Source organism: Anomalospiza imberbis, chromosome 17, assembly GCF_031753505.1.
Source record: "Anomalospiza imberbis isolate Cuckoo-Finch-1a 21T00152 chromosome 17, ASM3175350v1, whole genome shotgun sequence".
In the NCBI taxonomy this organism is placed as follows: Eukaryota; Metazoa; Chordata; class Aves; order Passeriformes; family Viduidae; genus Anomalospiza; species Anomalospiza imberbis.
Genome location: NC_089697.1, coordinates 3,995,960 through 4,010,080, shown reverse-complemented (window position 1 = coordinate 4,010,080; position 14,121 = coordinate 3,995,960). Strand labels below are relative to the sequence as shown.

The 14,121-nt window shown below is 46.8% G+C and overlaps 1 protein-coding gene across 1 annotated transcript; it reads right to left on the bottom strand.

The window, feature by feature from the left end:
• Window positions 1–3,296: 3,296 nt before the first annotated feature.
• Window positions 3,297–12,841, bottom strand: ACTR5 (actin related protein 5). The gene is made up of 9 exons (XM_068207511.1): window positions 12,442–12,841; window positions 11,473–11,702; window positions 10,485–10,654; window positions 9,406–9,623; window positions 8,892–9,074; window positions 6,798–6,920; window positions 6,132–6,271; window positions 5,118–5,250; window positions 3,297–4,216 (listed from the first exon to the last, which is right to left on the bottom strand). The coding sequence occupies exons 1-9, from the start codon at window positions 12,823–12,825 to the stop codon at window positions 3,971–3,973; spliced, it is 1,827 nt and encodes a 608-aa protein (XP_068063612.1). The 5' UTR covers window positions 12,826–12,841; the 3' UTR covers window positions 3,297–3,970.
• Between the last annotated feature and the right edge of the window lie 1,280 nt (window positions 12,842–14,121).

Here is a 14,121-nt window from a genome sequence, read left to right as displayed (position 1 = left end):
GAAGGGAGAAGCTGTTTCATACTTCCCCTCAGTTCTGAAAAAATTCTAAAGCTAAAAAAATGCTGTCCTGACTAAACCCAGGAATTTTAAGAGCACAAAATTTCCTCAGTCAGACCATAAATCCAGCTTGCTTCATCCTCTGATAGTGGGGAACAGCAATTGCTTAAAAATAAAAGCATACCTGCATAGAGTGATTCTCACCGTACTTGAGACTTCTGCTGGCTTCAGGAATTGAGGTTTGAAGATTTTTTCACTTGGCACACTGTGCATTGAGCACAGATGGACCAAGTCTCCATGATTTTAGTTGACCTTCCTCCTTCACCAGAGGAGTTGTGCACTCTGTGAAAGCCTCAGCCAGCATCACTCTCAGGCTGGCTCTGCTGAGACAGAGCTGAGGGCAGAGCAACAGCCATGAACTGTCACAAACAAACATTGCTATGAGCTGGATCCATGAAAATGGTTCTTTAATCACAGCCTCTGTTGCATTAGGAAATGGGAACCAAGCCCACTGCTCAAAAGGAGAAAGAGAAGACCCCATAAGGTGTAAAAAAAGCAATATAACTTTAAAAAAACAAAAAAATCCCTTGAAACTATGACACCTTGCTAACATGAGGGCTGAGATCATGTGAACAAGGAGGGGGAAAAGGTGTTTGTCAACTACACACAGGAAGCTGAGGGCCTGAAAAGGAATGAAAGGAGCCTGAAAAACTCTTGGCAAGCCATGCTCAGGGGCTGAGCCATTTAATCCCGAGCTGTGCTGCAGCTGATGCTCAGGGAGCAGCTCGCTCCCTGCACACAGCAGTGGGAGTGAGCAATGGGGATCAGCACAGCTGCTTGTGCCTGGCGTTCCCAGCCGTCGGCTGGAAATCCCACCATATGACTTTGGGGATAATGTTAAATCCATTACACCATTCTCCTCTCCCCTGCTCATCCCACACAAGCTTCAAAACTTGTGGTTTATGACTGACTGCCAGAGGATCACTGTGGGCTGTCTCTGGAGGGATAATCCTAAATTTTAAGTGACAGTTCACAGGCATCTTCTCTTTCTTCTGAGATGCTGTCTTACACAGCACATTAAGTATTCCAGAGATTAATAACTGGAGCAGAGAGTTCTAATCTTGGTGTCCTAGCAGAGATTTAGCAAAGAACACGTTTGAAGTTGCTGTGGCACAGGAAGCATAAGAAGCCTTGAAGCCCCAAAGCGAAGCTCGTCAGCAGCTCCAAAGGAAATGGGACATGGGACACGTGATGGATGTTCAGTCTCCGGGGCTGCTCACTGACGTGATGTTTCCACCCAGAGCAGACCCTGTGAAAGGTGGGACCCAGTTTGAGCTCTCTTTTAAACAGACCAAACTCAGCACTGCTGTGAAATTGTACTTTTGTATTTGACCTGAATTAGAGCATAACTGAATTGTATAACCAGGTTACAGGTTGCTTTGAACTTCATTTACCAAGGACCAAATGGGAACCACTTGACCATCTCAGACCCAGCAATTGCCCTGGGTCAGCTTGGAGGACACTGCCAGGATAAGCACAGCAATGATTCTGAGGCTGCTGGCACAGCAGCTCACTCAACAGCAGCCCTGCCATCACTTGCCAAAGGCTCTCACAGCAGCACTTTGAGATTCCTGTCCACAGCAGGATTATTTTTTCCTCCTACTGCTCCTCACACAACCAAAAGTCCCATTAAAAAGAGACCTAGCAGGTGTCTTTTGGCCTATTCCCCTCTCAGGGGGCATAAACCAATGACAGGAGACAGCCCAAGCCCCTTCTGGGTTTGGAGAGCCCTGTGCCACTCGCATGGAAAACAACCAAATTCTTCTGCACATGGGGGTGAGAAAACCTTGTCACAAGTGCCACAATGGTGAAGCTCCACAAGGATTCCAACAGTACTGTCTGAAATGACACTTGTGTCTGCCTGTCCTCAGCACCACACGCTCCTGCCAGCACCACTGCTCAGGTAGCACCACAGCAAATTACCAGGGAACTGAACTGAAATGAGTAAAATTCAGCCCATTCTGCAATTTAGGCTTTTCATGGTGCTGCTCCAAGCACTTGAATGGCCACCAGCACACTCGGAGCAGCCTGTAACAGTGATCATGTAGGCCAAGTTCATCAGTTACTCTGGCTACCGTGGCACTAATATTCAGATTATAAAATTCTGCTTCCTTAAAGCTGTTTAAGCAGCTGCTTTGGCACCTCTTTGCAGAATTAGACAGCTCTGCTTTGAATTAATGCAAGAGAAGTGGCTGGCACGATTTGGCCTTAGATTAAAAGTCACATAATCATGCATCATAGATGCCCTTTCAGGCCCTCATTCTGGAACAGTTTTATGCACATCACACTTATCTGTTTAGCAGGCAACACCAAGTATCAGAACTATTTCCATTCCTTGGGTAGTCCCTCTGCCTAAAGTAAACTAAAGATGGGTCAGAGAGGGGTCAAATAGCAATGGGACATCACTGACTCCAGGTCACCAAGATCAGAACAGACATGTTCGGGTGTAACTTGGCTGGTTTCAGCACAGCATGTTTTTCCACATTCTTTATGACCCACAGAATTCCCTTAATTGTCCTATAAACTGCCTCCAGGCAGCCAGGGATAGATCAATAATCTAAACTTGAGGTCACCTGGAGGCAGCCAGCTCCCTTCTCCTGCCCTGCCCAACAGCCTGTGAAGAGCAGGCAGAGGCCACCAAGACCAGTATCCCACTGGGACTGGCCAGTGCTGGGTGCCACAGAACTGTGTGAGAGCAGGTCTGCAACAACCCTTCCCTCACAGGCTCTCTGAACACTCAATGCACAGGTGAGACCTCAATATTTGCTTACATTTCTCTCTTTTATAAAAAATTGTAAATCTCAGTAACACTTTTGAATCACATTATCTCATCGTGTGGCAACCAGCTTCAGCACAAGCAAGTTCCTCATGTTCCTTGCTTTGAATCTGCCCGAAGAAACTTACCTCTTACCTTGATGCTCTGCAGCCCTTGGGGACACCAAACACCACCTCTACACCTTCTTTATATCAGTTACAGTCTGGATATTTTCCCCATTACCTTGCCTTTTCCAGCTTTTGCCAAAGTGATGGAGCCTCCTTAGATTTGGGTTCAGCATTCAGTATGGATTATTCTTTTGGGAAAGCTGTTCAGTGTGACAGTTGAATCCACAGGCAAATTGTACAGCAGGACAGGGGCCTGGCTGCAAACCTGTGTTTTTAAGTAAAGTACAACCATAAAGTACAACCAATCAAACCCATCCTCATAGCTCTGAAAAGGTGAAATCACTGAAACACATAAGTTAGTGGTAAAGCAAAAATCTTTGCTTTATTGCTACAACAACTTTTGATCAAAAAGTCCCATCAAAGAGTTGCCCTGCTCAGCCTGCAGAACCACTCCAGGGCAGCAGGTCTGGCAGTGCCTCTGGACTGTGCTTCATGGAGGGTTGTGTCTTTATGTGCCCAGCTCTCCAGTTTCAGCCACAACATCGCTATCTCTGACATCGGTGGAGACAAGAGGTACCCACTGGTGATTTGGTGCTGGTTTAGCAGGAAGGAGATGGAACACGAGGCCTCGGGAGGCAGGGCTGAGCTCAGCCCCCCTGATGTCCTGCAGCACGACCTGCCCAACATGTCCCGACAGACGACTGAGAGTCGGGCAAGGGGGACACCTGCTGGGCTGCCTGCCTTGCTACAGCCCAGCCGCAATAAAAACCACGCAAAACCAGGACACTTCATTACACCTTAAAAAGCTGTAAAACACACTCTCCAAAACCCCTGAGCCTTACCCTGACAGGCTCTGAGAGGACTTTTCTTCTCCACGAGCTGCAGTGTGTGAGAGGCACACACTCAGCATGTCCCGTCCTCCTCGGCCAAGGACCTGGCTGGGATCCGAGTGCTCGCAGCAGGCAGCTGGCTCTGCCCTGCAGCACGGCAGGAACTCTTCCCTGCAGCGCCGAGGGTGCCAGGGACAGGGCTATGCCTGCTCACTGGGGTTCCCGGTGCCCGAGGCTCTGCTGGGAGCCTCTGCTGCCCGTGGGGCCTGCTTGGGAAGGCGGATGGGAACATAGACGTTGGAGGCACAGTGTTCCTTGAGGTATTCCCCCCCTTTCTCCTCATAGTCCTTCCTGCTGATCCAGCCTTCCTCACGGTTCATGTATTCCACTGCCCAGTCCCTAGCCCCGTACCAGGCATCCAGGACAGGGCTGGAAGCAAGGCTGACCTGGATGGAAGGAAAACAGAACTACAATGTCAATTCAGCACAGGAAAGGTGTGGTATTCACATGCCCTCTGAACAGAGGGAGACTTGGCTTTCTCAGGATTTCTCCTGAGAGAAGCAGTGAGAGAAGCAGAGAAAAGAGAATCAAAACAATTCTTATCTCATTGGCTGCTCCTGTTTGTGCCCATGTGGAATGTGGTATGGAGATTGTTTACCCAAGGTGATTGCTTGATTGGATTCTGGTGAAGGTTGTTTGGATTCATGGACCAATTGGACCCACAGCTGTGTCTGGACTCTCAGGAGAGTCATTAATTTTCTAGTTAGTTAGTTAGTGATAGTTCTTGTTAATGTAATATAGTGTAAATAGTTATAGCATAATATAGTATAATAAAGTAATTAATTAACCTTCTGAAATCACTGGAGTCAGAGCATCATTCCTCCTGCTGGTGGGACACCACATTTTACTATAGAAAGGGAAGCCCTTCTTACCCTGGTTACAATGGTATATGACACAAACAATTTGAATTTCAGAAATTTGAGCTAATTACTCAGTGTCTCACAGAAAGAGTAATGTTAGGAATGGGTTCAAGTGTGTTTTCACCTTGTTATCAATTCCTAAGCAAACAATTTGCAAATTTCCAGCCAAACATGCTTTTGTGTGCATGGTCCTTCAGCAGAAGCAGACTTTCCTTTTCCCTACTCACTACGCTGTCTTCACAAAGAGCACTTTGTGAAGCGCTTTGCTTAACTTGCACTTTCTCAGGTCAAAAAGCTGTTTGCAGAGTCTTGCCTTAAAACCCTCTCCATACCCATGCTCTAAGTACCCCTGCTCTGCACCTCACCCAACTCCATCTGAACACAGAAGAACAGGCTGTTCACATAAACACCATGGCAATACACACACCTGAAAGGATGACTGGAATGGCCTCATTTCCAGGAGTTCCTTCTGGATTCTGGCCTTCAGTCCAGGGTACATCGTATTTCCACCAGTGAGGAAAACATTCTGGACAAGGATAGCCTGTTGTTCCTTTGAATACCTGTGAAGAACAAGAACAGCTTCAGCCCTTCTCAAGGACCTCTGCCCTATGAACTGGAACAGCTGTGGGGAATACTGATACCTTGTCCCAGGATTCACTTTGAGAAACTTCATTTTCCTAGCATCAAAAACTTTGTTTGTTTTCTGGAAATTGGGGGGGGGGGGGGTCCAAAAAAATCTTGAAAGCACTCAATACCCCATAAATCAACAACAGGATTTCTTTCTAGGGCTGGAATTCTCACCTTTCAGAAAATGTGATCTCCTATGTTCATACAGCTCAGGGCTGACATTTCATCAATGCTAATTTGTCTGGAAATGCCCAGCAGATGTGTCTGCATCTTAACTTTAAAATGTTACCCCTGATTTTGGTCTCCCAAAACCTGAGACTGCCAGCTCACTGTTGCAAGTGTTTGTTGTTTCCCTCAATAACGAGTAGGACCAGGGATTGCTGAAGTGGGTGGGGTCTGTGCAAAACAATCCAGTGGGGTGCAGGAAGACCAATTGATAAATACATTTAAATATTGTTTATTTCACCTTTATCTCATTCTTTTTTAATTTCTATTTTTGTGTATGTTTTAAAATGTTCATAATACATTAGTTTCGTAGTAGCTGTAATTTACAAATATACATATATTGGAGGTGTGTACTCAAAATTTTTTCATTGATGGGGTTATGGATCAAAACACTTTGTAGACTCACTGACTTGAAACAAGCAGAGTTACATGTGGCTTTCAGGAAGACATGTCTAACCTGCAATGCCTGACCCCACCAATAAGAACTATTCAACAGATTTTCTCAAATTATTGCTAAACCCCCAGCATTTCAAAAGCTGGTATCAAATGAAGACTAGCTTGTCTGAAGTAAATAGTTCTGTAAACTCACCTCTCAAGGACATATTGCATGGTTTCTGCTATCCCAGCCTGGTCCTCTCCTATCAGGGAGGGCTGGAAGACAATCTCTGGAGCCCTGATTCTTTCAGTGCCAAGGAAAAGCTGGTGGTACTCTGCCAGGTTAAACACGGGCTTTAAAAACATTGAGAAGTAGTGGGGAATTATGTTAAAGAACAATAATATTCTACAATAAGCAACGTTTCCAAACCATTCTGTACAAAAATCTAAATGGTAATGCTCCCACAGAGAAACAGCATAATGCTAAAGGTTCCAGAAGGTCAGGGAAGCTGGACTTTTCCTATAATTTATTCTGCTTGGAGCCACTTAATTCTAAGGATCAACATCACAAGTTGAAAGCTGTGTCCAGTGGGATATCAGGCTACGGATCACAGACAAAAACACTTGAGCAGAACTTTTTTTCCCTTAATAACACAGCACTGCTACACCAGGCACTGCCTGCAGAGTGAGCCAAGAGGGAATTCTCATCCTAAACCACCAGCTAAGATTGCCAGGATTTCTCTTAGTGTCCTGTTCAGGTAGTTTAGGCATCTCCTCCAAGAGCAGGCAAACAATGTTTGCATGAGGAGAAACGTCAGCAGACTGGCTGGACAACTGGGATACAAACCCCCGGCACGAGGTGTAAATACAGAAACCAAACCTGCACTGCAGCAACTGGCTTCTCAACTTCAGGCTGCTCCTCAGCAAATAAAGGTTCAAACTCATTAATACTTTCCACATCCTCCAGGGACTGTTCACTGCCCAGTGGATCCAAGTCAGGAGTCTGGAAACAGAGCAAGTTATGGTAGCTTAGCTCAGGTGTGATTTCAGTTCTGGTGACATGGCTGGAAAACTCAGTCTTCTCAAATCTCAACTCTTTAACATGCCTGGAAGCAAATATGCCCAGAAAACAGAAATACAGATATTCACGCAAAGCACAAAAATCAAACGCTTCCAATGAATTTATCCCAATGCCAGCTCAGAAATGCAGGCCTCAGTCACCAGGCTGACTGCCAGGATCCCAGGCAGCCATGTCCTAAGCATAACAGCATATTAAAACTTAGTAAAATAGCTTTTTATATTGGTTAAAACCTGGTACCCTTCCAACACCTCTAACTGCTCTATAATTACCATTGAGTTCCCTATTTTGCTTGTGTGGGACTGGAAAACAAATATTTGCTAGCTACAAAGCAACCACACAATTTTTGAGAGTTTCAACTATCTACTATTTGCTCACAGGATGCACCAAATCCCTTTTTATTTTACACAGACATGAAGCTCTGTCCTAATGAAAAGCATCACTCAAAATCCTACAAGACTCCTGTTGTGAGGTAGGAACAGCTTTTTAATTATCTTCTTTATTTTTTTGTGTTACAATGTTACTGCTGAGATTTTGTTGCTAAATATTTGCTTTGGTTATTTTAATTTTGAAACATTTGTTTAAATGCCAAGATGAGGTAAAATTAAGTCTGTCAAACATTCTTAAGTATCTATTTTATATCTACTTAGACAATTCAATCAATCAAAATGAAGTTTAGAAGTGTTCATTGTTACAGCAAAAAATGAAGTCTCATGAAGTCCTGTCAAATGCATTTCTTTTTTTATCTTATAAAAAAAGGAAAAAGACAAAGCCAGAAAGATATACAGAACTCAGCTGAACATCTGGTCTTACAAAGGAATTCTGTGATAATTCTAAGTGTTCTCTCAGCGCACAGACCAAGGAACAAAGCTTGTGGATTCATTCTGAGGTCTGAGATTGCACCCAGCAAAGAGCAGGGGTGTGGGAAATGTTGAATTTAGGCACAGTCGCCAAGAAAAATCACAGGTAACTGCTAACCTTTTAATCCTTTTTTCTAGAGTATCTTCTTTTGACAGAAGGCAGCAAGATTCTTCACCACAACGGCAAGCCCATCATCTCCCTGAATTTTGCTGAAGCACAATCATTCTGATTCTTGCACTGATAAACACAGAATCATGGAATGGTTTGGGTTGGAAGGGACCTCAAAAGCTCATCCAGTTCCACCCCCTGCCATGGGCAGGGACACCTTCCACTAGACCAGGTTGCTCCAAGCTGGCCTTGAACACCTCCAGGGATGGGCTAGCCACAGCTTCTCTGGGCAGCCTAAGTAAGGATCTCCCCTCTATGCTTCAATTTTCTGTTTTTCTCTCTACCTTTTCCCTGAACAGAGGCTGATAAAGCTAAAAAATCTTTGTCTTATGTGACCTGAAAGGCAGCTAAAGGCACATGCACAACCAGCCTCAGAGCACCTCTTGGCAGCAGCTGCTGTGTGCTGGGCCTGTGTTAGTCTGGCAAAGCAGACAAGGAGCTGCTCATCTTCAAGACAACTCCAACAACCAAGTGTAGTAATTAATCTTTCATTAAGGAACCAAAACAGAACATGCTGCTTAAATGCACCAAAAATAGACAGCTACAATGAAGGCAGGGATGGTTGTTTACCATTAAGTTCTCTGCACCTGAAGGGGAAGAACAGAAAGGAAAACAAATACTGTTTTTAACAAAAAGATTGATGGGTTCCTCTGTATCTTTAATATAAGGCTACCGAAGATTAAGGATGGTTGTCTAAGGACATTCTCTCTGAAAAGAGAGAAGCAGTCGCCAACTTAATAATGACTTGCAGTGTGTTAAAGAAAAAGCTTATTTTGTCTATGGAAGTCTGAAGGGACACATTTTCAAGAACAAAAGTTTAATTCTTTCAGAGATAAAATGAAGATTAACTTGGTGAAAACATCCTACCTCTGGCTTGCTGTCCACAACATCTACTTCAATATTGACTTCTGACTGTAGGATTTTCTGCTTCGTTTGTTCAACAGACAGACTCAATTTGTTGATGTAAGACTGAAGTTCTTCTGCAGAGTCCATGTTCAGCTCCACCAAAGCTTTGTGGAACTGATCCATCTGACCATCTTCTAAAAGTTCCTGTGGACAGACCAGTTAGTTGTGATGAACAAGACAGGGCAACAGCAGTCAGCAGTGATGTACAGACACTCTGCTTGCATGACTAGAGACTATGATGTGCACACCTTGACAGCATTTGAAGTATTTCCCAGAAGTGCTGTTCAGAAACTGAAAACATCCCCTGCATCAATAATCTCTCTCTATTAACTCACAAGTAACCTTGGCAAGCTCCTATCAGAGAATACCCACGGCAGTCACAGCTTCCCTTACCATGATGTGTGACCTTCTGATAAAGCTCTGAGGGCAGCCTGCCCTCCTCAAAGACCCTAGGCTGAAACTCTGCCTTCATTACCTGCACATACAGCAACCTGTCCAGCCTCTCCTGGTCCAGCTGCAGCTTTTCCTCCCGACGCCGCGCGTTGAGCTCCTGAAGGCGCCGCAGCTGCTGCTGCCTCTTCTCCTGCTTCTCCTCAGATGCCACAGTGCTGCCCAGCAGCTTGTTGGAGAAAGGCAGCTGCATCTTGTGCACGTTGTTCTCGTAGTAGTCTGGGCACCGCCACTTCTGCAGCTCTGGGCATTTGGAAAGCAAAGTAACTTTTTGTTCTGGCAGCCCAAAACAACGATTCGCGTGTTGTGCGCGCCTCGTGTGAAGGATGACAGGTGAGGAAAGAAGGTAAAAAAAGTGCAAGCACAGAATTTTGTCACCTCTTGGCTGCTGTTCTCAAGCTTGGCTGCCCCCTCTGAGTGCTGCCGCCAGGTCACACACCCAGTGCAGGCAGCTCTGAGTGCTCTGACCTCCAGGAAACACTAAGTACTGCAAAGTGCAAGTGCACACTGAAGTCTCTCTGCCCAAGGCGAGGGAAAGCGCTCACACATTTCTAAGGAAGGCTGATTTACAAGTGACAAATTTTAAAAAACCACCTTTCTTCAGGCACTACTTCAGGTGACATTTGCCACAGAAGTTTTAAAACTTAATTTAATTCACACACAGTCATGAGAAATCTCCTGTGCAACTTTGGAAGCCTTAAAGCAGATACAAAACACAGGAATCCTAGACCCCTTAGAGATTTTGCTGACGTATAAAGGAAACAAAAAGCTCATTTTAAATTCTTTACAGCTGAAACCATCACAATTTTTATTCACAGAGAAATTTGAACCAATACAGACTTATTCTTTGTAGTAGTAGATAAATTTTATTTCCGGCTTAAATTTAAATATTAAACTGCTGTTAAATGTAAGGCAGGTTACCACAGAGAAAGCAAAATAGAAGTAGAATATTTCTGGAAGAATTCACACCAAGGGGTAGAGAGGACAAACTAAAAACATTGAGAACTAGTGGGGAATTACGTTAAGGAACAACAATATGGGTGGGTGAACAATATCAATAAAGTGGCTGAGCACTAGCTGGTGGTGAGTTAGAGCTGGTTTTACCTTCTGTGTAGTCCTGGGCGATGTAGCTGTGCTCGTGCAGGATCTCCTCCATGCGGCTCAGCGTGATGGCTGCGAAATGCCCGGGGTACTTGAGCTGCAGCAGCCGCTGCAGGTACACGGCAGCCTGGCACCCCCCCAGGTTAATGCGCTTGCAGTTCTTGGCATCCAGCCTCAAAATGCAAACAGACACAGCTCACACTGGGGGGATTCACAGCAAATCAAACAGAGCTCCTGCTTCCCCCCAAAGTGTTTGATTTCTGTCGATGAATATTCACAGATAACTGTTTCAAGGTTCAGTTACTGGAGAATCGAACACACCTGCTTTTTCAGGTAACAGCAAAATCACTGCTGTGTTCACTATTTTATTCTGAAAGGCTCTGTTCTGCTTTAAAAAAAAAAACCAAATATTAAATAATTTTGGCTACAGCAAGGAGATGTTCTGTTCTAACAAGAGAAATGATGGGTACTGGTGCTAAAAGTAGGTTTTTAAGCTTTGTAACACTTTCTAGTTGGACAAGTGTAAACTTTGAAAATTTATTACCAGATATAATAAAGCCATCTCCTGCAGTAAGGATTAAAAAAGAGAAAACAAGCATAAAGAGAAAGTAGAGCAATGTAGCAGAATAACCAGAATAATAAAAGCCTCAAGCACTGCAGAAGTCTCACACACAGAGCACTTCACTTTGTCCCAAAGCTGCTTTAAAACCTAAATGATGTTTGTTAATGCCCAGTTTCACTTGGGGCACACATGCCCTTCTCCCTTTGAAAGTACACATCAAGGCACAATTAACGACTAAAACACAACACTTATAAGAGCTGCACTGCTTCTTCAATTCAGAACTCAACACACCTTAGCAAAATCTGCAGACCTGGTTTTAACTCATCAGTATAAATTACTACAAGAATTAACAGTGCAGGGCTGGAGGAACAGGTATTGACATCACTTGAAAAGCCAGTGGCTGCACCAGACTTAAGACTCAGAACTCACCTGCCTTCCAAGACTGGCAAAATGTGTGTGCACTGGTACCCTGAGGATATCACCAAACCACTGCAGGGCCAGTTCTGCCTCCTGTTGTGATAAAAACTGTACAGGCTGTCCACGCCATAGGACACCTTTGGCACTTGGTAGCATTCAAAGAGGAGCTCAGACATCATTTGCCTTGAGTACAGAGGGTTGCAAACTGCCTCTGTCAGAACAATTGGGTGATCCACACAGCCCTGGGAGAGACAAGGGGAAAGAACAATAAAAAAGGTATGAAGGGAAAAGCCAGGGTAAGTTATCTCTGCATCTTCTTTTAAGCATCAGCAAAAACTCCTTCAAAATGGGCAGGAGAAAGCACTTTATGTGCAGGGTATTAATCATGAAACTTAAATTTTATCTAGTGTTTAAGAGGGTAAAAAAGACGTTAATGTTAATTCAATCAAAGAATAAACTCGTGATTGTGGAGGAGAATGGACTTTTAAAGGCATATATAAATTGTTAAAAATCTAAGTAACCAAAATCTATGCAGCGAGGAGATGAGTGAAAACCAGTGGAAGTTTAGTTCCACTCTGGGTAAAGCTTTCAAACTGGTGCTGTCATGCAGGTAAAGGGCTCCATGGTCTGAGAAGCAACTCCCACCACAGCTGGGTATGCAGGTGACCAGTAAACACTACTAATAAGAGCATTCCCCAACAGTAAGTTTAGGGGAGCACGATTAGATCAGGTATTAAGAAAAGATTCCTCCCTGCGAGGGTGGTGAGGCACTGGCACGGGTTTCCCAGGGAAGTTGCGGCTGTCTCATCCCCAAAGCCAGGCTGCACGGGAACCTGGCTGTGTCCAAAGCCAGGCTGCACGGGAATCTGAGCAGCCTGGTCCAGTGGAAGCTGGCCATGCCCACGGCAGGGTGTGGAGCGCGGTCCCTCCAACCCAAACCATTTCGGGATGCACAGGCGGCTCCGCCCGGCCCGGCCGTACCTGCGAGGAGACGCCGAGGCGCTGGAAGACGTGGTCGAGGAGCAGCTCCTGCAGCTCCAGCTGCACGGGCACGTTGCGGTCGAAGGGCGAGCGCAGCAGCCACCGCAGGGGCTCGGGGCTGCCCAGGTCGTTCCCCACCTGGGTCTCCGCGCCGGCCGCGCCGCGGGCCCCGCGGCTCCGCGCCGCCAGCGAGCGGAACCGCAGCAGCGGCTCGGCGGGCACGGCGGGGTCGGGGCAGGCCCATCCCGCCCGCGTCTGGAAGGAGCCGTTGTCGATGACCAGCGGCGCCGGCTGCGGGCTCCGCACGGCCGCGCCCGGCTCCAGCACCGGGTCCGGGGCCCAGCGCGCGTCCCGGAACGCGAACACCCGCGTGGGCGCCGCCATGGCGGGCGCGCCTCCCGCCTGCGTCCGGCCGGCAACGCGGGCCCGCACCGGGGTTCCGGGGCGCCGCAGCTGCGAGGCGCGGGGCCGTGGAAGAGCCGAGATAATCTTAAATGGGTGCGGTCCGTAATGTGAGAGCTTTGTGTGCTTCCAGGCCTAACCAGCGGCAGAGGAGACCTAATCGGTGAGACAGCAAGCAGCCAACACAGCACAGAGTCATAGAATGGGCCTTAAAAGTTCCCATTCCATCTCCCTGCCACGGGCAGAGACGCCTTCCACCATCCCAGGCTGCTCCCAGTCCTGTCCAGCCTGGCCTTGGACATTTCCAGGGACCCAGGGGCAGCCACAGCTTCTCTGGGCACCCTGTGCCAGGGCCTCACAGTTAAAAAATAATAAAAAAAAAATCTCTTCCTAATACTGAAGCTAAATTTCCCCTCTTTCAATTTGTACCATTCCCCCTTGGCCTGTCCCTGCAGCTCCTGAGGAAGAGCCACTGCCCGGCTTCCCTGCAGCTCCTTCACCCGCTGGAAATGTGCCATGAGGTCTGCGCACGACCTTCTCTTGTGCAGGTTGAAGAGCCCCAGCTCTCCCAGCCTGTCTCGAGTGCTCCAGTGCCCTCAGCAGCTTCGTGGCCTCCCCAGGACCTGCTCCAGCAGTTCCATTCCATGTGGTGCTGGAGACACCACAACTGTGCCCAGTGTTTGAGGTGGGGTCTCACCAGAGCACAGAGGGGGACAATCGTCTGCTCCGACCTGCTGGCATCCCCTACAGGATCATTTGGGCTGGGAAATGCTTCTGAGATCATCGAGTCCAACCTACGACCTACGGCAACCATGTCAACGAGACCAGCGCCTCATCCAGCCCTGGGTGTTGTCCTTCCTGAGCTGAGGGGCCCAGAGCTGGGCATGGGAGCCGAGGTGACCCTCTCCAGTGCCCAGCACAGGGCAGGAATCACTGTCCTGGTCCTGCTGGCCACAGTAGTCCTGAGACAGGCCAGGGTGCCATGGACTTTGTTGGCCCCCTGGGCACACCTGGCTCGTGTTCAGCCACTGTCCACCAGCACCCCCAGGGTGGAGCCTGTCGAGATTATCTTAAATTGGGATGTTCTTTGCTGTAAGACCTTTGTGTGCTTTCAAGCCTAATGAGCAAGAAAGGAGACCTGATCAGTGGAACAGGCAGCAGGACCATCCCTTAGTCAAGGGCATCCTGAAGCTAACGAGCTTTAAGGATGTAGCAAATGCAGATGTTGATGTATGTCTATCCACGTATTGCGAGCTTGGCAAAATACTCAAGGTCCAT